At 46.1% G+C, this 20,953-nt stretch overlaps 1 protein-coding gene across 3 annotated transcripts in view; it reads right to left on the bottom strand.

Moving 5' to 3' along the window:
* Positions 1-20,953, bottom strand: part of Trio (trio Rho guanine nucleotide exchange factor) — a 290,348-nt gene that overhangs the window by 77,096 nt on the left and 192,299 nt on the right. For all 3 annotated transcript variants that reach the window (XR_005284582.1, XM_038321453.1, XM_038321454.1), the window contains exons 24-33: positions 20,221-20,287; positions 19,568-19,677; positions 18,894-18,963; positions 18,247-18,336; positions 16,524-16,616; positions 14,062-14,173; positions 12,582-12,772; positions 10,560-10,661; positions 8,314-8,456; positions 7,582-7,681 (exon numbers count right to left, since the gene is read on the bottom strand). Coding sequence is in view for 2 of the 3 variants with exons in the window: in XM_038321453.1 (XP_038177381.1) it covers positions 7,582-7,681; positions 8,314-8,456; positions 10,560-10,661; positions 12,582-12,772; positions 14,062-14,173; positions 16,524-16,616; positions 18,247-18,336; positions 18,894-18,963; positions 19,568-19,677; positions 20,221-20,287 (1,078 nt within the window). In the remaining variant the exon portion in view is untranslated. The remainder of the gene's footprint in view (positions 1-7,581; positions 7,682-8,313; positions 8,457-10,559; positions 10,662-12,581; positions 12,773-14,061; positions 14,174-16,523; positions 16,617-18,246; positions 18,337-18,893; positions 18,964-19,567; positions 19,678-20,220; positions 20,288-20,953) is intronic.

The following is a 20,953-nucleotide window of genomic DNA, read 5'->3' as shown; positions in this document are numbered from 1 at the left end:
GTTCAATATTCTGAGCAAGTTTCCTGAAAAGGGCTAGAGAAAAACGATGTGGGGGAGAATGTGTAAAGATCAATTGCAGTGAATGTCTGCAATTCAAAAGAGAAGGCGGAGGTGGGGTGGGGAGGGAGGGTGTGGTCTAAAAGGCCATTCCTCCTAGAGAATGAAGTGTACCAAGTGCTGTGAACAGTGGCTCCCCACAGCCCCTATATTTAGTCATTCAGAAACTCTACAAAAGAGTCCTGGGGCTTCAAGCAGGTTTCACACAGAGTGGACCAAACAAGGATTGCTTGGCTTAAGGGGATGAGGGAGTGCAGCTCCACTGCAGGCCAGGGACACAAAAGCAAAGGCAGCCACAGGAGCCAGAACATAAATGCCACCATGCTGCAGGTTCTCACTGCTGCTGGGGAGTGCTAGGGAGCCTTGCAGATCCCCTGCCTGCCTTAACAGGACAGCTTCCTTGGTGCACATTAACTGAGAAGCCAGCTTCCTTAAGGCCAAGGTCAGGGAGAGTTCCTGAAAACCCTTGCTTAGGGTTTGAAAGAGTCTCTGATATGGAGGTTACTCATGGGCACATGTGAAAGACTGCACTCAGTTTCAAATAATAGATTCTGGGTTATTGCTTCTTAACCACAGTTTTTCTCTTTAAAGCAAGAAAGTAAATCAATGGTAAACATTTTCAAGACCAGCGGCCATTGCTCTTCCTATTTATCTTTCCTTTGTTACTTGTGTGATCACACATGGCTTTTCTGCTGTAGGAATCGTGGAAGGCTCCCTGAGTAAGCTGAATGTATAGACTACAGTGGAATATTAGTTGTAAAAGGATGAATTTAGAAGCTACGACTAAAAAGGCAAACTCAGACTGTAAAACAAAAATAAAACAAACAAAAGCCATCAGAGGAGAGGCAGCTGTGAGTCAGGCTTCCAGGCTCTGCCAACAGGACCTGGTCAAGTCAAGGCTGCCTTTTCCATGGCTTCTTGTGCATCAGGAGATACGGGGGCACGCTGTGCAGGTCTGAGACACCACAGCAGTGTGTGTGTGTGTGTGTGTGTGTGTGTGTGTCTGCGTCTGTGTGTGTTGGGGTGGGGTGGTGGTGAAGAGGCGGGATGAGGACAGGGCAGCACAGCTCAGGAAACCTCAAAGTGACAATTATATCTGAAGAACCCTCTCTGCTGGATTTCCTTTCTCCATCTTTAAGGAGAGGCACCAATCTGAATAACTGATATGAATCCAAGAGCCATTTTCACTATACTGCACCACTCAATAGGAAGGAAGAGTCCCAAGTCTAAATCTAAGGCTTATTATCATGTTCAACAGTAACTATGGCCATACCATGTAAAATTCACAGGAAAACATATAATTTGGTTATCTCTTATATTTCTGATCAAATGTTACTGCCCTTCTTACTACGTCCAAATATTTGACAAGAGCAACAAAAGGAAGGAAAAGTTTATCCTGGCTCACACCATAAGGGGATACAGTCCATCACAGCACACAGTGACTGTCACACCATAAGGGGATACAGTCCATCACAGCACACAGTGACTGTCACACTGAGGGGATACAGTCCATCACAGCGCACAGTGACTGTCACACTGAGGGGATACAGTCCATCACAGCGCACAGTGACTGTCACAATGAGGGATACAGTCCATCACAGCGCACAGTGACTGTCACACTGAGGGATACAGTCCATCACAGCACACAGTGACTGTCACAATGAGGGGATACTGTCCATCACAGCACACAGTGCCTGTCACACTGAGAGGATACAGTCCATCACAGCACACAGTGACTATCACACTGAGGGGATACAGTCCATCACAGCAAACAGTGACTGTCACACTGAGGGGATACAGTCCATCACAGCACACAGCACAAATTGGCTGTGACACTGTAAGGGGATATAGTTCATCACAGCACAGAGCGGCTGGTCACAGTGCCCAGTCAAGAGGCAAAGAAATGAGTGCTCGTGCTGTAGCTTCCTCTACTTTTCCTGAAGTCTGGGACACCAGGCTATAGGGTGGTGTCCTATAGACCACCTCCATTCAGGGTTGGTCCACCCTCCTCGGTAAAAACTCTCTGGAAACACCCTGACCACAGTGCACAGAGATGTACCTTCCAGGTGATTCCAAACAAGCTGACCATGTAGAGCGAGCACACTAATCTGATTTAAAAACAGACCAACCACAGCCTTTCCTTAGCACTTAGGCCTTTACTATAGGACTTTTTATTTTCTCATTTTATTTTACTTTATTTTATGAGAGCCTTTAAAAGGTCATCTTAAAAATACTACAGAAACGCTAGTCCCTTAGGAGGCAGAAGAACCGGCAGGAAGAAGGAAACACATTGCACAAGGAAGCCCACAACAGGTGACCAAAAGTACCTGAGAGTGCATGGACGTGCCGTGTGAGCCTTCTCAGTTTGGTCTATTGTGTATACTGCCATGATGCAGTTAACACAGGAAGATGGAAGATGATTAGCTAAGAAAGCATTCTGACCCAGAGACTCTCCTCTGCAGTAATCATGCCCATTAAATGCGTACCATGTGGCTGGAGGGCCACCAAAGTGCTTAAGCCAGGCACCGAAGCTGAGTTACTCAACGGAGAGACTGAACCTAGCTCCTAAAGAGCACAGTTCTTGTCTGCGCCGACTGTGACTGGTGCCCAGCCAGGGAAGTGAGGCTGACAGTTAACCTGCACTGGCAATAATGGACACCAACTGCACAAACGGCAGGGAGCAGGGAGCTCCTCTTATCACAGAGACAGACACCACTAATATTTATGCAGGGCCCTTTAAACACCAGGCAGTGTTGTAAGGAAAGGGGGCAGTGCCAACGCTCACAGTACTATGAGCGGCGCAGCACTAGCACCATTAACACAGGGGACACTGGGTACAGAGCAGTTAAGGAACATGCCCAAGTGTAGGCAAGGAGGAAAAGGCTAAGGCCTGCTGGTGAGCCTGTCCTCATCCTTGAGGGCTTGCACCTGGGTGTGCCATGCCCTTCAGTACTTCTACGTATGCTCTGAGTGGATGAAGGTGTAGTGTGGTCCCAGAGCTCCCCCGAGGACATAACCATCCTATCCTGTGGAAGACTTTGGAGCTCAATGCCCCAATTCTATTATGTGTGGAAAATCAAGTCCAGCCCCAGGAAAAGACAACACTCTGAGCAGGCTGGGTGGTCATGTGCCATCTCTCAGCTGGGCTGGGAGAGCCCTGAGTGCAGGCCACCATGTGGACCCATGGAGAGGAATATAGTCCTTCCTGAGCAAGCAGACGCAGCTCCTCTTGTACGGTTGTCAGGGAAACCCCAATTTCAACTGCAGCGGCTTCAGTTACTTTTCAGAATACCTTGATAATAACTACAGAGAAAACAATTCCCTGGAGTGTAGGGTTACTTGACAGAACAGCGAGGGCTTCAGCTTCATCAAGAGAACTGCTACCACATGCTTTGTAAAACATGTGCAGCCATAAAAACACAGAGGATTTGCGATCCTGCTGTAGGCTCAAGTTCATGCAAAGAACCCATTTCGGCTGAATCACGCACCCTTTTGTAAAGAATGCACACTGAGGGTCTTGGGACAGTCTGCGAGCTGGCCTGGCCGGCTTCCTCCAGACACCTCGTTCTATTTGGACATTTCACTTGATTCCCACACTTCTCTCTCCCTGTGCGATGACACAGATTTTGTTTAAATGATAGGAATCACAGACTAATGTGGTAAGAGTGAGGAGGTGTGCTCCAAGAAGCTCTCTTAGGGCCCTTAAAACCCCCAGCTCCATAGTCAGCCCTGCGGTAAAATAAGGGCTGCGAGACAACAGATGATTAGATCCACGTTCCGTTTCTGGCTTGGCTGCTTCATCCCGCCTCATCTCCTCAGTGTCCAGGGCTGGGTCAGCACCCCCTCCCTACCTCAGGAGATGACTGCCACTTCATCTGACTTCATCTCCTCAGTGTCCGGGGCTGGGTCAGCACCAGGTCAGTACCCCCTCCCTATCTCAGGAGATGCGCCCAGGGCGGTGAGGTAAGATCCTGGAAAGCATCTGGTTGGTTTTGGAACCCAAATTACATTTTAATAAGATCATTTTATCAGCCTAAGTACCATGAATATCAGCAAGAATTGGTGTTAAACTCACATCTGGAACAAAAAAATGACATATTTTAAGACTGATGAACAGGAAAGGGGCTTATGGGACAGGATTTGTGTCCTGACCAGCCTAATGGAGCTGTGCCCTGGAAAGAGGGTGTCTCCAGAGCTCCTCCTTCAGTGGACTCTTGCTCTAAACCCCTGGTGCCTTGACTGAGGATTAGTAACAGCTCTGGCAGACAACTTCCCCTCAGAATTCTCCAAGAAGCTAAGCACAAAACATACCCCCACCCCATTTCTGGACTGGAACCAAATTCCGTGACAGCAACTAACTCAAAACAGACATGATAAATTGAGTCAAAAAGGCAGACTATCTTAAGTTATTTTCTTGCCAGAAGTACCGCCTGCATTATCAGAGGTTGCTGAAATGTACAATAAGGGTGGAGAGAACCTTGGGGTTCACGAAGAGCTGTAGTCTCTGGAGACCAGGAGGAGCTGGAAGAAGCGGAGCTCTACACCTTTGGACACTGCTTTCAAACGCATTCTTCTGAACCATCCACAGACTCTGAAATCTTGGACCAGTGAAGCACAAGTAGAATGACTAAAAGGAAGTCTTCCAGAGTAGAGAAAGAACCCACAAACAAGCACAGCGGGGTGCCAACACACTAACGAATGTGTCTGACCTTTGTGGCCAATCTGACCCCCAACACAGGACCAGAAGTGAAGACAACTACTCAGTTCTAACAGCAGAGGTACCCAGGCCATCCCTGTTTGTCCTTCACAGCTACTGAGGACCCTGGTGTCGCCCAGAGGCACTAAAGGAAAGGGTGAACATCCATAACAGAGCACTTGGAGTGTCACCACTTCAAGACAGAAGAGCTACGGGGTCCAGGGACTGGTTCTGAGTTGTGCTGACTTCATTCACTTCCCAAACTGGGGAGGGAGAGCCATGCAGAGCAGGCCTCCAGGGACTGCTGAGCTCTGGAGCAAACACTAGTGATAGCACCACTGGATGAAGAGAATGGAAATTGGTTCTTCATCCTCAGTGCTAAAATATTTAAAGGGAGTTCTAGTAAATTCCAATGTCCTAGTAGATCTTCAAGGCCACACAAGCAACTACTATAAACCTACACGATGGTAATTAACTACTCATTCCCACATAGCAGGTCACACCAGAATCCTCTTTACTCCGAGCTCACAAATACCTATCATGTTATAACAGACATACCTCCAGGGACCAGGGCTGTGCTAGGGGTGAGGCAATGTGCAAACCTATTATGAATGAAGAGCCTGTTCTGGGATGGGGAGGGCATTTCTATAGTCATGGTTCCCCATTTACCTGTTAAGTACCCTAAAACGCAATGGATCTTGCTTCCTGGGCCAACCTCCAGAAAAGCCTTTACCAGCATTCCAGAAACGCTACATCCATCTCATGGGCAATTTCATTCCACAGATTTATTTCTCAGGAACATTAAAGCTGATATCTACAGTAAATCTAGAGTTGATCCATGAAAGTACATCTTGGAAGAATGTGGGGAAAATTCTCCAAGGGCCAGTCAGGTTTCCTGATTGTAAATGGCTATCTGTCATACTTGGCAACTATTTGGTCTGTCTTTTCTTCTAGGTGACAGTACCATAAAAACTGACAAGCTAACTCCCTCAATTCTCACAAAAAGCAAAATCCTCAAACAATCGGTATTTTCTAACAAAATGTTTCCAAATGCAAACTGTATTTTTCTAAACAAAATTTTTGAACCAAGTTCTTCAACAAATGGCTGACCAAGCCATCCGTCTTATTTCCTGCTGCTGCCACAGTGGCTAACTTCGTGCTGATCTGACTAATAAGCCTCCCTGAACTCAACGAAAGACACATTGTGTGCTCTAGTCCTGCTGCGCGAGGTACCCTACGCATTTGCCACTCAGGAGATTCAGAAAGCAGGATGATAAAATGCAAAGATGCGCACTGGAAGGGTTCTGGAAATGGGTCACTCGGCAGAGCAGTATTTTAAATCTAGATCCTTCTGTCCTGGAAACTACAATATGAATCCTCAAATCCAAGGAAGACATACGCAACGTCTGTTTAATGCACTATCCGAAACAGTCACCGGGCATTGGCCTTCTGAAAACAGGGGAGGCTTGGACACGGCTGCCTCTGACTACCAGGGGATTTGGAGAATCCAAGTCTCATGGTCATCACACCGTAATAAACCAGACTGTACTGGGGAGTGAGAAACTGAAAACTGACATTGTTGAAAGGAAATGCTTATATATATTTTCAAGATACATGTTTACTGGCTTTGACATAGGACTTTTTCATCTTCTGTCTACCACACAAACCTAGGCCTCCCAAGGTGTACTGTCAGTTTGTCCTGCAGGTCTTTGGATTCTACAGGAAGAATTGCTGTGGGAACTCCTTCACCCATAGTACATGGGCGTGGCCACATGTACTATAAAAACAGATATGAAAAACATGCCCATGCGCTCACTCTCTTGGCTGCTGGATTTGGTTCCTGTTCCCTGCTCGTGCAGAAGACTGTTGATCTGTGAGTTTACCCCTAGATAAAGAACCCTTTATTGTAATCAATTCTGAGCTAGTGTACGACTACGTTATCGTGTTCATCTATATAGAATCATGTGCTGGTTTGAAAGAAGATGGCCCTAGTAGAGAGAGGCATTATTAGGAGGAATGGCTTGGTTGGAGCAGGTATGGTCTTGTTGGAGGAATGTGTCACTGTGGGGGCGGGACTTCAGGTCTCCTATGCTCAAGCTACATGCTGAGTGTGGCACACAGCTGCTTCTGCTGCCTACAGATCAAGATGTAGAACTCTTGGCTCCTTCTTGAGCACGGCGTCTCCTGTACGCCGACATGCCACCTGCCATGACAATAATGGGCCGAGCACCCATGAAATGTCTGCCTGTGTAAGCTGCCCTGGCCATGGTGTCAGTTCCGCAACAGAAACCCCACGACCAATTCTGAGATGGTTGGGGCCATTTTTAAAGCAGGCTCACCTGTAGAAATGACTTAGACAAAAGCCAGATCTGCCCTTTTGGTCAGTGGTCACGACTGTCAAAGGTCCAGTCTGGTGTTCTAGAACTTTCTGTGTTCTGTGTACCCCAAATTCTAAGAGGAAACCTCAGGGCCCACCATGGAGGATAGTAGCGTCCATGTCTCAGACAAAACTCTACATTTACATATGGGGTTTGGGCAACATTTTATTTGCCCAAATGATAGATTTTTTTTTTTTTGGCTTACGAATAAAATGCAAAGGCTTCAATAAGGTAAACTGTCCTCAAAGACTCTGACATAAATCCTGTGACCGTGAGGGGCGGACAGGGAGAGTGGAAAGAGTTCTTCTGAGTTTCCAGCACGAGTCTCACTTGACCCTCCAAGTCTCCGCCCTGCCACGGAAGCCTGGCCCACTACTGGCGCCTGCACTGTCTTTAAAACGCTAAACCACCAGACCTTGACCAAAAGGGGCAGCGCTGGTGGCAGCTCACCTTATCACTGTCCAGTGTGTTCTGAGATGTCCGGGAGGCGATGGAAATCGTATCAGGCTGACTGCTGCCGTCCCCTTGGCTGTCCAGGTCCTCTCCATCCCTAGTGGACACAGAAACACTCAGCTCCCAACACCGCTGAGAGAAACCCACGTTATCTGCAACCCTTCCTAGAACCCGCTCCTACAGACAATGCAAACCACTCTGCCTGTTCTCTGTGTGAGTCCTCTGCCTGCATGCATGCATGTATGAGTACCATGTGCATGCCTGGTGCCCAAAGACATCAGAAGGCATCAGAGCACCAGGAACTGGAGTTACAGATGATTGTGAGCCAACCATGTGACCACCCGGGAACAGAACCCAGGTCCTCTGCCGGAACCACAGCCTCTTCTTTGCAGCCCCATGCCATCCTATTTTGAGTGTGGCTTTAGGGTTTGGCAAAATGGCAAGTGCCTAACATATCTTCTTACTGAATTCTCAACAAAGTCAACACCCTAACCCAGGTTCATTTCCATTTGAGAAATGTAAAAGACAATTGTTTTGATACCTTGGGTAGGATGGGGAAAAGAGGGATTTCTACATGGTTTTCTGTTTGCTTCCAGCCAGTGGAGTCCTGACAAAGCAGTTTATCTAAACCACAGGTGCTCAAAGTATTTAAGACAAATGGTGGCCGTTCCCTGAGCAGCTGTCCCTCCCCAGCAGGTGAACACTTCCACGAGACTGCCACGTGCTTACCTCCTTCCCTTCTGCCTCGTTGCTGGCGCGGTTTTGGGGATGTGGATGGGCTCCTTCAGGGCTCCCCTCAGGTGCACAGTCCTCTCCTGGATCACCTCGCGGATGTGCTTTATCCAGTCTTGCTTGTTCTCAATACTGGACGCCTGTGCAGGCGGGAGAGCCATCAGGAGGCAGTGCCCTTTCTGCCACCTGTGCCCAGCACATGCGGGTCTCCCCTGCTTCCCAGCTCTCCCAGTTTCTAAAGAACTTCTTACAGAAAAGCAGACACAACTCGGTTTAACTGACAATCAAGCAGATGACTCTAATTTTATATATTTTCATTAAAACCATTTTTCTTTTATAAATGATTACAGATATCTTACTATTCTGGAAATCCATCATTATTCTTCAGTCCCAAGACCTTAGAGAAGCCCTGGGGGGGTTATGAAAACAGATCCACTCCTAATCTGAAACCTCAACAAGGCCATTGAAACATATACTATGTTTTGGTCTGGGTCCAGGAACCAATCAGAAGGGATATAAATGAGCCCCCTGATTCTGCTGCTTGTCCCTGGACTGCTGGGGTGATGTGGCTGGCCTCCTGCACTGCCAGGCGCCCCAGAATACACATCCTACTCCCCCGACAGGAACTCCACAGAGGAGCTGTGCAGGGTGTGCATGCTGGAAATGTGCTCAAGGCCACAAAGTCACACACGGCCCGTCCCCTGTGGGCCTACCACAGCCCCATAACAATCTCAGGAGGATATTCTCTGGAAATGGCACAGAAGGTGAGTGCTCAGAGAGCAGTGTCATATGAATGCATGGAGCAGCCCTCTGTTGTCACTAATAACTCTTTTCTAATTTCTGTCTGAAAAAAACTCCCCTCCTCGGACATAAACCACGGCCATGAGTGGTTGGAGCCCTTGTCAGTGGGGCACAATCTTGCTTTTGGAAACACAAAACTGAAGTCTGCACTGAGAAGAAACTGAAGCTGACAGTTCCCATTCTACATTAACCATGCTAACTTTCCTTCAGTTACCGACAGTGCTAATGAAAAACAGTAACGGAAGAACCTGGAAAACACCAAGTCTATGGGAATGTACAGGCCTGACAAGCGTGCAGACTGAACAAGGAGGACCAGAGAGGAACACTCAGTGTAGCTTGGAGACGACCGAGGACACCTGTAACCATGCTTCAGAAAGAAACTCCCCTGCACATTCATCATGACGTCAATGGAGAGCACTCACATTGTACAGAAGTGGTGTCACACAAGAGGGACCATTCGGCTAAGAACAGGGTGACTTACATCATCTCCAGAACAGGCTCAAGCTGTGTAAGGACCTAGAGAAACCGTTTCCTTTCCCGTCTATGAAAATACAGTCAATACGTGTGATTACACCACTATCATTTCCCCTTCGTGGCCATCACCATTAGGTACCTTACAGACCTGCATCTACACCCCTGCCAAGACCCTCACTGCAATTGACACCACTGTCTCCATCTCCATCCTCACTTCACCATCAACACCATCATCTCTACTACCAACAGCACGGTCACCGGCATCTCCATCCTCACCGCAGTAGCACTTCCACCACCCCAGCAAGCCAGAGCCAAAGCGCATGTCACTTCTGTTTTGCCCTCCTGGGAAGGCGAAAGGTATTATCCGAACTTCTTTAAAAATCTTTAAAAATTTTAGTCTTGAATATATTTTAACAAGTTTAAACTATAGAACAACTTAGTTATCTAAAATCTATTTGCTGGTGCACTTTATATTTTATGGGGTTTTATGTCAGTACTAAATAAAGGGCCCACCAGGAGGGTCACACAATCACTGGAAACAATCCACTGTGAACATGTGAAAAAAGATCTTAGAAACAGAGCGGCTTCCATGGTGACCAAGACTCAGCTGAGGAGGAATGATCTGTGGATGAAACAGCTTCTAGAAATACCAAACTGAGATTTAAAAACACACAAGGGATGTAGTCATCTAAAAGCCAATTACACGCCAGCGTCTCACCACATTCTGGCTCCTCAACAGCCTAAAACTTGCGGGCTACATTCCCCAAAGCATCACAAAACTACGTTTATCGTATTTTCCTGTTTAAATTAAAGCTGTGTGTGTGTGTGTGTGTGTGTGTGTGTGCGTGTGTTTCACCAATCCCATTAGAGTGTGCAAAAAAGTCCAATACAATGACATGGAATCTGTACATCTCAACAGAAAACCAGCACACATCCCACAGTAGACCCCGCTCTGAACTCGCACATACCTTAAGGACAATCTTATTGTCTGACGTTGGTGTCCTCCCCACCCACAGGGCAAACTTGCAAGGGTCTCCTTCAACATGTTCTGTGACACCCAACTCTGAGGTCTGGATAAAAAAGCAGTTAGATAATTAGACCACAGTACAATTTTGGTAGGATCAGAATATAAACAAGAGCAGCCTTACTTGCTGATGGTCATAATAATCCCTTAGGCTCAGCGGTTCTCAACCTGTGGGTTGTGACCCCTCCGCTTGGGGCTGGATGACCCTTTCACGGGGGTCATCTAAGACCATTGGAAAACATACTTACTTATGATCTATAACAATAGCAAAATTACAGTTATGAAGTAGCAATGAAAACCTATTTCATGGTTGGGGTCAGCACGCCATGAGAACAGCACTAGGGAGGCTGAGAACTACTGCCTTCACGGGCAGGAGGAAAGCTGCCAGTGGAGCACACTGACCGTGTTTGCCTGTGACAGCTTTGAGCACTTCTGGACACTGCCATGGTGCTGAATAAGCAGAACGTGCTGAAGAAAAAGCCCAAGCTTCTAAGCAAGCATGGGCTTCTCCCAGTTCATAGAGCTCCCCTGATCCGCTCTGACCAGCGACACACCTTGACAGAGAGCAAAAAGGGCTAAAATCTTCGGATTTCATCTGCTACATTAACTTTGAGTATTTCATCATGCGCAGTAATACCAAGAGATAAAAGCCTGTCTGGGGACATATGTGGAACACGGCATCCTCCCCCATGACTGAATCCACCCGATCTCTCCAGCATCGGAAGTGACTCATCAGCCCACCCTCCAAAGGCGGCCTCTGCAGGAATCGCAAGCTTTAAAATATAAATGAAGCTAAGACGCATCAATTTCTAAAACACACAAGCTTGCTTCCAAGGGCAGATTTAAGCCAGCAGTAAAATCACTACCGGGCAAGACTGTCCCTTTCATTTCCAGCTGGACTGTGACCTAACTGATGGAGAGTCACAGCGAGACCCAAATAACAATCACGGCCAGGGTACCAGCCAAAGGCGGTAGAATGAAACCCATCAGCAGGAACTTGCAGATTCCAGTTTATTAAGAAACTTCCACACTTAGGAATCTCTATTCTTCTGGGGGTTTGTCTGATCTACAAATAACTCCAAATGGGTAACGTTAAGTCATTCCTATGTCAGACGTCTAAACTGTTCTAAAGGGACCTGACATGACTCTGGCTCCCTTCCAGAGGGGAAGCTCCCTTCTTGTCACCATCTCATGCCCTCCATCCAGCAATTCTGTGCTGGCAGCTCTCTGAGCAGTGGCCTTAAGAAAGGTCAAAGTGCAGGGAACCAGAGTTTGTCCTGGCTTGAGACTTCCAAGCAGGCAGGCATTCAGTTGTGCAGTCATGGACTGGCTAGTGTGGAATAGTCATGCAATGGTTACAGGCAGGATCCTTTCCCCAGAAAAACACTAACATTGGATAGGAACCAAAATATATTACAGGAACACTCCAAAGGTCTCTGCATGGGTATGGCTGGGGAATCTTTCAAACATTATTTTTGCTTATTTTTTTACTCTAATAATGTTATTTTGCTGTTTGTTATAAATGTTTCAAACTTATTCATACATTTACTTTTCATAAATTAATTTCTAATGAAAAAAATCATATCATTATTATGAATCGGTAGTGAATCCACCCAGTCAGGCAGCCTGCATACATTTTGTTGTTTATGGCTTAAAAAATAATTTAAATGATAGGAGTGCTTGCTTAGGGCACCCAGACAATGCGGACTTCATCTACTCCCAGTGTTTCCTCATCCTGCAGGTAGAAGCTATGGGCCTTGGGGACAGAACCCTAAGTCCACAGTGCCCTCTAGTGGATGTAGGTTGCAGCGAACGTAACTGAAGAAGGTAAGAAACTTCACAAATCCAGATTTCCATTTTAGAGTAGTTTGAAAGGCAACTAAAGGCAGCAAATAGGAATTCTCTGTCCCCACAAGAAGGACACAGCGCATGGCTCGTAGACTTGGGCGCTGGTGCCTATACTTACAAACAACTTGCTTTTGTAGAGGTACTTGCTTCTCCCACTGGAGTCCTTCACTTCTTTACTGAACACTAAGGACATCTCGAAAAGGAAGAGATGCCGCTCTCGGCCCTTCCGGATTAAGGTTTTGGGGTCCCAAACTTGGAAGGATTCCTGCAGGATGAGTTCTCCCTGAGACTCGATGTTTTCATCAAACCCTACGACACAAAATAAGGTGCAAATCAGCTCAAAGGGAGGGCAAGCGTGACCCAGAAGGAAGCGTCAGTCCGTGTCTCACTGCAGATGCCCTCGCTTGTTTCCAGTCCTGTATCCCATGCTCTTCACAACGGCCCCCTGACGAAGGACAATTCCTCCTAAAATAACACTTTTGTGTATTTCCCCAAGTTCAAGGCATTTCAGGGGATCCTCGCAGCCTTATTCTTTCTATTCCTTTCTATTGGCTTAGGTCACCTGAGGTCTGGTCTAACTCCCAGCTCCTAGACCTCACACGCAGCCTTGCTCTGACCAGTGCCTCCACCCCACTGCCCACATTCCTGTCTGATTCTTTACCTCTCCAGCCTGGATGGCCCTGAGACCCTCTGCTCAGGTCCTAGTCTAGTGGAGACAATGTCACTAAGCTATCTTCTGTGAGTCTGGGATACTCTGCACACAAATCAGCCTGGACCTGGCAACACTGTGACCAAGTCCAGGATTCAGCAAAGCGGCCCCTGGGGCAGACGCTGCTCACTACCTCCTTTTCTGTCTCTTCTTTAGAGCAGGCACGCCCACTAGGGCCACCATAAGCTGATCACTCACCAGTCCCTTCACGGCTAGGAAGAGCTAGGCACCTCAACTCTGAGAAGTGAGAAAATAAATGCATACAGCTGGTCGGGGTTCCCTACCCACGTTTCCCTACTTCCTGTGAGGCGGAAAGTTAATGTGGCCCTGCAGTTTTCCAGGTAGTCAGTCATATATCTGACAGCAGAGGAAAAAAAAACCGTGTTGCCTGATCTCGGAGTTTCTGCTACGTACTGCACTTGTGTTCTAATTAATAAATTTCTTGCTGCTACCAATAAAATAACAAACTAGCACAAGCATTTGGGACAGGTCCTCTGCAGTGCTAACCTTGACCACGCAGAAGCAACTCTATTAAATAAAGCATCAGTGCAAAGTGGACTGGCTATCACACCTGCTGGACACAATTGTCTCATTCCTGTCATCACGCCACACACTAAAGTCACATGCTTCACAGGACGTCTGCTTTGTGCAAACATCTAGCAACTGAGATGGAAATGGGGAAACAAGACCTTCTATAACCTTGGATCTCCATCCACTGCTTACACCTCTCTATTAATGTCAGGTGGCATTAATAAGAAGCAAGTGATACAAAGTGCTCCTGGTGTGTGGAATGGCATGGCTGTTCAAGTCAAGAAGGACGATGATCCCTTTATACAGAGCATCATGGAGATGATGTCACTGTGCGTTAGGGGCAGGGTGCACCTGTTACCTTCCAGCATGCTCAGGTGCATGGCATCGTTGGCTCGCTTTGGTACACTGAGCATCACCTCAAGGCCATCTTTAATCTCCCCCTTTCCTTCCTCACAGCACGTGAGCAGCTCCTGGGAAAGAGCAACACCATGAAACAGCAGAGGATTGCAAAGATGCTCTACCGGCAACAGCTTAGCAGATGACACAAATCCATGAAAACACAGAGCCTTCAAGAAATAAACTAGCCAACTGGGAGTTTTTCTTATTAAAAAGCGAGTTACTCAACAGGCAACTGGGTTTGTTCTACCTGAACGAGGACAGTGGAGGAAGACAGAAATAGTTGCCATTGGTGTATCGGTCAACCACAGTATCTCCCAAATGAGAAAATAGACTGTTATCGGTTTGTGAAGAAATAAGCAGCTACCGGGGACAAGTGACAGTCATGGCAGACTCCACCTGCCCTGCTGACCACATAACTATAAATGTCAATATCTAGCTGGACCCTGCATCAGAACAGCAACACACCACAGACCACCCATCCTCAGTGCAGAGTGCTTACAGAGACTCTACAGAAGAGCCACACCTCTTGCGGGCATCTGTGTGCAATTCCACTTCCTGACGACTGGGAAGATCATCAGTTGCCATGTGGGGAGGACAGCAGTGAAAGCAAGCTTACACCCTGATGGGTGTCACGACTGTCATTGGTCAAAGTGTCAGCAACCTTGTATATGCGGTGTACAGGAGGGACACAGCATTATGGTCAGCAGTAAGCTTGGAGGGTCTAGAGCAGTGGTTCTCAGCTTGTGAGTTGAGACCCCTTTGGCAAACCTCTATCTCCAAAAATAATTACATAGAATTCATAACAGTAGCAGAATTACAGTTATGAAGTAGCCACAAAGTAATTTTATGGTTGGGGTCACCACAAGATAAGGAAGTATCTTAAAAGGTCACAGCATTAGGAAGGCTGGGAACCACTGCGCTAGAAAAACTCATCCCTGACAGGTGCCTCCATTCGTGGTCAGATATTTATGCTCTGTGGAGCAGGACAGAAAATGCCTTGAGAGTACAGAGCACTTCAGCTCCTGCCTGTGCAGACCGCCTTCCCACCTGGAGGTCTGGTGTAGTCTACTACTGCTCCCAAGTGGAACTTTTTGGGGAAATGAGGAAAGATTTAGAAACAGCACAATCTTAGTGGAAACACAGGGTGAGAACAAAGCCTTTGATTCTGAGGGCAATAAGAGATAAACTCAAAGACAAAGGACTTTTATAGAATTAGGATGCAAAGGAAAAATTATCTGGATATAAACAAATTAAATTTTGCCTTCTGGCTGACTTTCTGCTCACAGCAGCTACAGATCTCTGTAGGGATGGTCATCATGCCACTCAGTAAGATTTCAAATACCGAAGTCCACAGGAGAAGGGGTGGGGTGTGGCTTGGTGGTAGGGCGTTCAGCTATCACATGTGAGGCCCTGGGCTTCATCCCTGGTACTGTATTGTGTTGGGGGTGGGGTTGAGGGTCAGGGTGTAGGGCAGAGTTTTTCCAATAGAAATGCTCCATAATATTACTTGTATAAAAGAATGCAGCAACTTTTTACAGTTTCTAGGTTTTTCTTACTGAGAGAACTTGAAGTACCCTTAGCTTCAGTCTGCTTCTGTGGTACCCAGACAGCAGCTGGCATAGCTGGGATTGGTGAAGTCTCCATGCTAAAGTTTCATACATTTCACCAGCAAAGAAAACAATACCTTTGCCAGCAAAAGTTGTCGCATTAAAAATTATTTACAAGAAAACATGCACTCGTGACATAATGTATCTGTGATGTTGTTCACCTTCATACTGTTGAAACTAATAATATATTAATATTTTATATATATATAATTAAAATGTTGTAAGGGTACATTTGATAAACTTATTTATAATACAAAGCAGATGCCAGTCTGACAGAAGCTCTTGGGATCTGTATGAGCATGTTCTACAAAACATGTGATAAACGGCTAGCAGGCACGGGGAGCTACACGAGGGTAGGCTACTGTGGATTCAACGAAAAACTGGGCAACAGCCGGGTGTGGACTCAGAGCTGGCAGGTACCACCAAGGATTCTGGGCATTTTCCTAATGCTGGGCAGCTGGTCTCCACACCTTCAGATCAGCACTGTGGCAGGCTGAACACCTACAGGATGCAGTGTACAGTGCCTGGCTCAAAGCCAGCACCGGAGTCTAAGGAAAGGGAAGAATGAGAGCTGATGACTTATTTCTTGGTCAAAGGTATTTTATGTTATAGACAAGGGCCAACCATAACCCTTCATGGCACAACCATGGAATATGATCTTAGTAGCTGCTTCATTTAGAAACTAGATAGGTCAAGAAATGGCAGTGAGGAAAACCACATGTACATATACTACAGACACACGCACAGATAATAGATGTCAAACAGTGATGTGGAACTTAAGAGACTCTGCAGACTGAAAAGCCTTCATACATACCTTTAAAAGGAGCTGATACTTTGTTATTCGTTGAACAGGTTTAATCAGGTAGGAAGAGATGGAATTGGCTAACCCATGCCGCTGCTGTATCTCCTACATTTAGGAGAAATGGAAAAGCCTTATCACAGGATCAAACTATTAACAAATGGCTACACTATCACATCAGTGACAAGTGTGTGATCCAATCCATGACCAGTGTGAGCCTGCTGAAATAATAAGCTCTTCTTTCTTGGAGGGCTGTCAGAACCCCGGCACACACTTCTCCAGGTCACATGGGAGGACGGCAGACCATGGAGCAGAAAGGGGAGCAGAGTGCCGAGCCACAATGTGTCTAGTGTGTTCTTTTCTGCTGTGCATCTTGTGATCGCCATGCTTACAAATCTGAGGCTATTGTGTCAGATTCCTCACAGGAAGGCAGGAATGCCGCCCAGCACTTCCCAGTGCTCACCAGCTAGCTAGTAAAACCCATGATGGGTTGTTCTGTAATGCTTGTTCTAGGGAAAAGGACAGGTGAAGGGCATAAGATGCCCAAAGAATGGAGGACATATTAACCAAAACCTCTTTAAAAGTCAAAGTAACCCTGCAATGGACACCAAAGGCATGTATCGGTCAGGTAGGTATAACTTCCTTTATTCTTGAATGCTTAAACAATTAAAAAATTATCCTGTATATCTCTATCTGGAGGCCAGAGAACACTCTTGAGGTTGGCTTTCTTCTTCCATCATGTGGCCGTATGGTGAGTGCCTTACTTGTAAGCCATCTTGTTAGCCCAATGGGTTGGTTTGTTTTGTTTTGAAGTTTTGGCTGTGCACATGCTCGCTCTGCTCAGGCTTTCTAGACTGTAGCTGTATGTGTAACACTACAACGATCAGAGCATTGGGCTGGGCAAGGCTTCACTGTACACCGAGTCCTCCCTGAGCACTACAGCTGTAGCAGGCTCATCCGCAGGCAGGTTCGTCAGAGACAGGAGTTCCTGTGAGAGATTACTTCACTCCTCCCTGGTACACAGCACTCAGTACCTTCTGTCAGTCACAATCTGCCTCATATTTGACTAGTTCTGAAACCCAAAATACATTGAATAATATTATATCCCTTGCCCTTTAAAGAAACAATCTCTCTGCACCATCTTTGAAAAGCAGAGGACCCCCATACTAAGACTACTCAAGCATACAATTGACGGACATCTACTTGACCTGGCAGTCAAACTGCTAGGACTTTCCTGCTAGGTCACTTTCGGAAATGCATGACATTATTAAGTTTATGTCTTTTATGTATACTCTTGCATATGAGGGATAGTTACAAGTATGTCTATATTAAAGACCTAAATGTCTGATACATATATGATTTCTAATACAGTAGATGCATTCTAAATAGAACCACATATAAGAATATCCCAAAATAGGGGCTGGTCAGATGGCTCATGGGTAAAGGCACCTGCTACAGGGCTTGATGAACCAAGTTTCCTCTCCAGGAGCCAGCCACACAGTGGAGGGAAAGAACTAACTCCTGAAAGTTGTCCTCTAGGCTACATGCATATGAGCACAGACATACGCACATGCACACACACACACTAAATACAATGTAATAAAAACATAAAAAACATTCCAGTATAAATGAGAGATGAAAATAAAATATTTTACTAGCAGTGTGGTAAAAGTTGCATTTCACCCATAGTGAATTCAGCTAGGACATTCGCACAACACTTTGGTAATCAGATACTTACATCAAAGTAGGTCCCTGCATGTTCTAGTATTAGCTGAGTAGAATCAGGCTTATTTTTGCAGTATGTCACGTACATCTGAAACTTGTCTGCCTATAACAAAAAAAAAAAGAGAAAGAGAGGGAGAGAAAGAGAGAGAGAAAGAGAGAGAGAGAGAGAGAGAGAGAGAGAGAGAGAGAGAGAGAGAAAGAGAAAGAAAGAGAAAGAGAGAAAGAGAGAAAGAGAAAGAGAGAAAACAATAGGAACATTTTATTTAGGTATCTTCTCCCAACCACAAGTCACAACGTAAAAGCCTTTGATGTGGGAGATAAGTTCTCTGGACTAAGGAAATGTAAGCTTCCACAGGAGAAACTGTTTTAGAAGAAAAGCCACTGCACTAGGAGGCCTCATCTGGGTGGAGCCTCTTCCCTGAGCAGACCGGGCCCTCATCCAGAACAAACCCAGCATCAAACTAGAGGCTTGCTTGATGTTCCAGTTCAAGCCATCAGCATGACCAATAAGAACACATCCCAGTGGTACCCGCGGAATGTCTCTCTGGGAGGGAAAGGTGTACTTTTCTAGGTGCCAAGGAAGCAGCAGAAGACAGCAACTGAGAAGTGCATAGAGCCCTCCCACCATATGAGAGAGAATGGGTAGTGGGGGCTCTTTACCCAGGTGACAAAGCAGTGTCCCACATCCTCTGGCAGCTGCTCGTATTTCTCCAGTTCCTTTAGGAAGATGCTGTAGAGGAGAAAGATTATTGTTATGAAGGCACCGACATCATTTTACTAGTAAGATATGCCAGAGTTGGAAAACTTCTGTGTCCTCCGCATTTTAAGGTCTAACAAAATTTGTCGCTCCTGACTAGGATAACTTACTCTAACTTGAAGCAGTCCATTTGATGTCCAAATCTTTCCTAACAGAAACTCCATACTAGCAGTCTCCTCGAGGAAGATACTAGTGTTGGGTATCTGGACAGAAAACACTACAATCTCACAAGCAGAGCCTAGAAAGGTCAACTCCTAGAAATCCAGAGTAAACAGTGGATACTAGGGCCTGGGAGAGTCAGGAGGGGGCATGGGGAGAGGCTGGTCAACAGACAGGCTTTTCCTCCACAGGAGGCGCACCACCTGGTCCTCTCTACAGTGACGTGAAGGCAATGAAAAACACCACATTCCATGTTTCAAAATAGAAGAAATTTAAATACACACAGCTGACTGGCTCTAGCCAAATTTCAACAGAATCATTGAGCGCTGCTAAATTCAGCTGTAAATCTTTTCTGGTAATGGAGTATCACCGCAGTCTCTGGACTTTAACAAACCCTCCCTGAAGTGAAGCCGCTCACTTGTTGTGGAACTCATAGATTTCCTGCATGTTCCCGAAGATGATGAGCTCTTTGTTGACGATGCCTGGGGGGATCTCCTCCACCCCGCTGGTCATTTCCCACAGGTAGGTCTGCCCAAGAAGGAAGCAAAGGGATCAAAAAAAAAAAAAAAAATCAACTCAAACTTTCAAGAAGCAACCACTCCGACAGCCTATAAACAGGGACCAGGAGCTTAGGAGTATATGTAAGAGTGGTCCCCCTGAGCAAACATGAAATTTGTCTCTTTTTTTAGTTGCTGTTATCACTTGGTAAGATTTACTATAGTTTTTATCTTATTTTCAGCTTCAAAATTGGAATGAAATCTGTCACAAGGTAAAAACACAAACCGAAACAACAAAACCATCCAGGGTGTGCGTGAGTACCAGGCTCCATACTGTCAGGCACATTTCTTTGAAGCTGCTATTCTCTACACAGAGAATGTGAGCCAGGCTATCCACGTGACGGGCGAATGAGAGGGTTAGTGCTGTGTCATCTCTGTAGTGAGCCAACGCACTCCTGGAACACCACACAACACGGGGAACATGGACCCTACACTGTTCTATTCCAATGACCAGCAACAGAGCAATAAAATAGCAAGCTGAAACTCCGTCTGAATGAACAAGGAGAAGACTTACATCCATGCACTCTCGAAGGTCTCTCACATAAGCCTTTTCAGTCTGAATTAGCTCAGCCATTATGAACCTTGAAATGAATAAAAAAATGTTCAGCTCATATACTTATTACTCTTTATTGTCATCTATTTTATAGATTTATTAAATAAAATGGAGAGCTTAGAAGAATTATACCTAAAGAAAAGGCTTGAGGGAGGTAAATCAAGACCAGACAGAACAACAGCCATCTACTAATTCCAAGATATTTGAAAACACTCCACCAGAACGCCTATGGCGACACCCAGGCTGCTCAGCTCCACTGTGGACTGTGGCTTGGCTTAGCAGTGCCTTCCCTAGTCCATACCCTCTGGATTCCAGATACACTGTTCCCTCCCTGTTCCCACAGAATGATAACCAAATCTCTCCTCACACTGCCAAATGTCCCCAGGCAACAAAACTACCAGAGCTGGAACCCAGTGGAGGTAGGGAGACCTTAAATTAGTAAACATAGCTTACAAACTTTTTAAATACCTACATCTGAGTTGTCAGTTTCCTCTACCACTATTAGCAAGCAATTTGCCAACCTAGGAAAGGAAGGCACAGAGAAAACAGGACAAGATACTGAGTCGTGATATGAAGTCAGCTTTAAGAGAAGTGGGCTGAATAAGCCAAGTGAGGTCTCAGCAGACACTTGACTGCCACGCTCGCCCAGCAGCCTGTCTGCATACTGGCTGACACTCCCTTCACCGTGGCAGGC

This window comes from Arvicola amphibius, chromosome 3, assembly GCF_903992535.2.
Source record: "Arvicola amphibius chromosome 3, mArvAmp1.2, whole genome shotgun sequence".
NCBI lineage: Eukaryota > Metazoa > Chordata > Mammalia > Rodentia > Cricetidae > Arvicola > Arvicola amphibius.
Note: the sequence above shows the minus strand (reverse complement) of the source record. Positions and strands in the feature narration are given on the sequence as shown.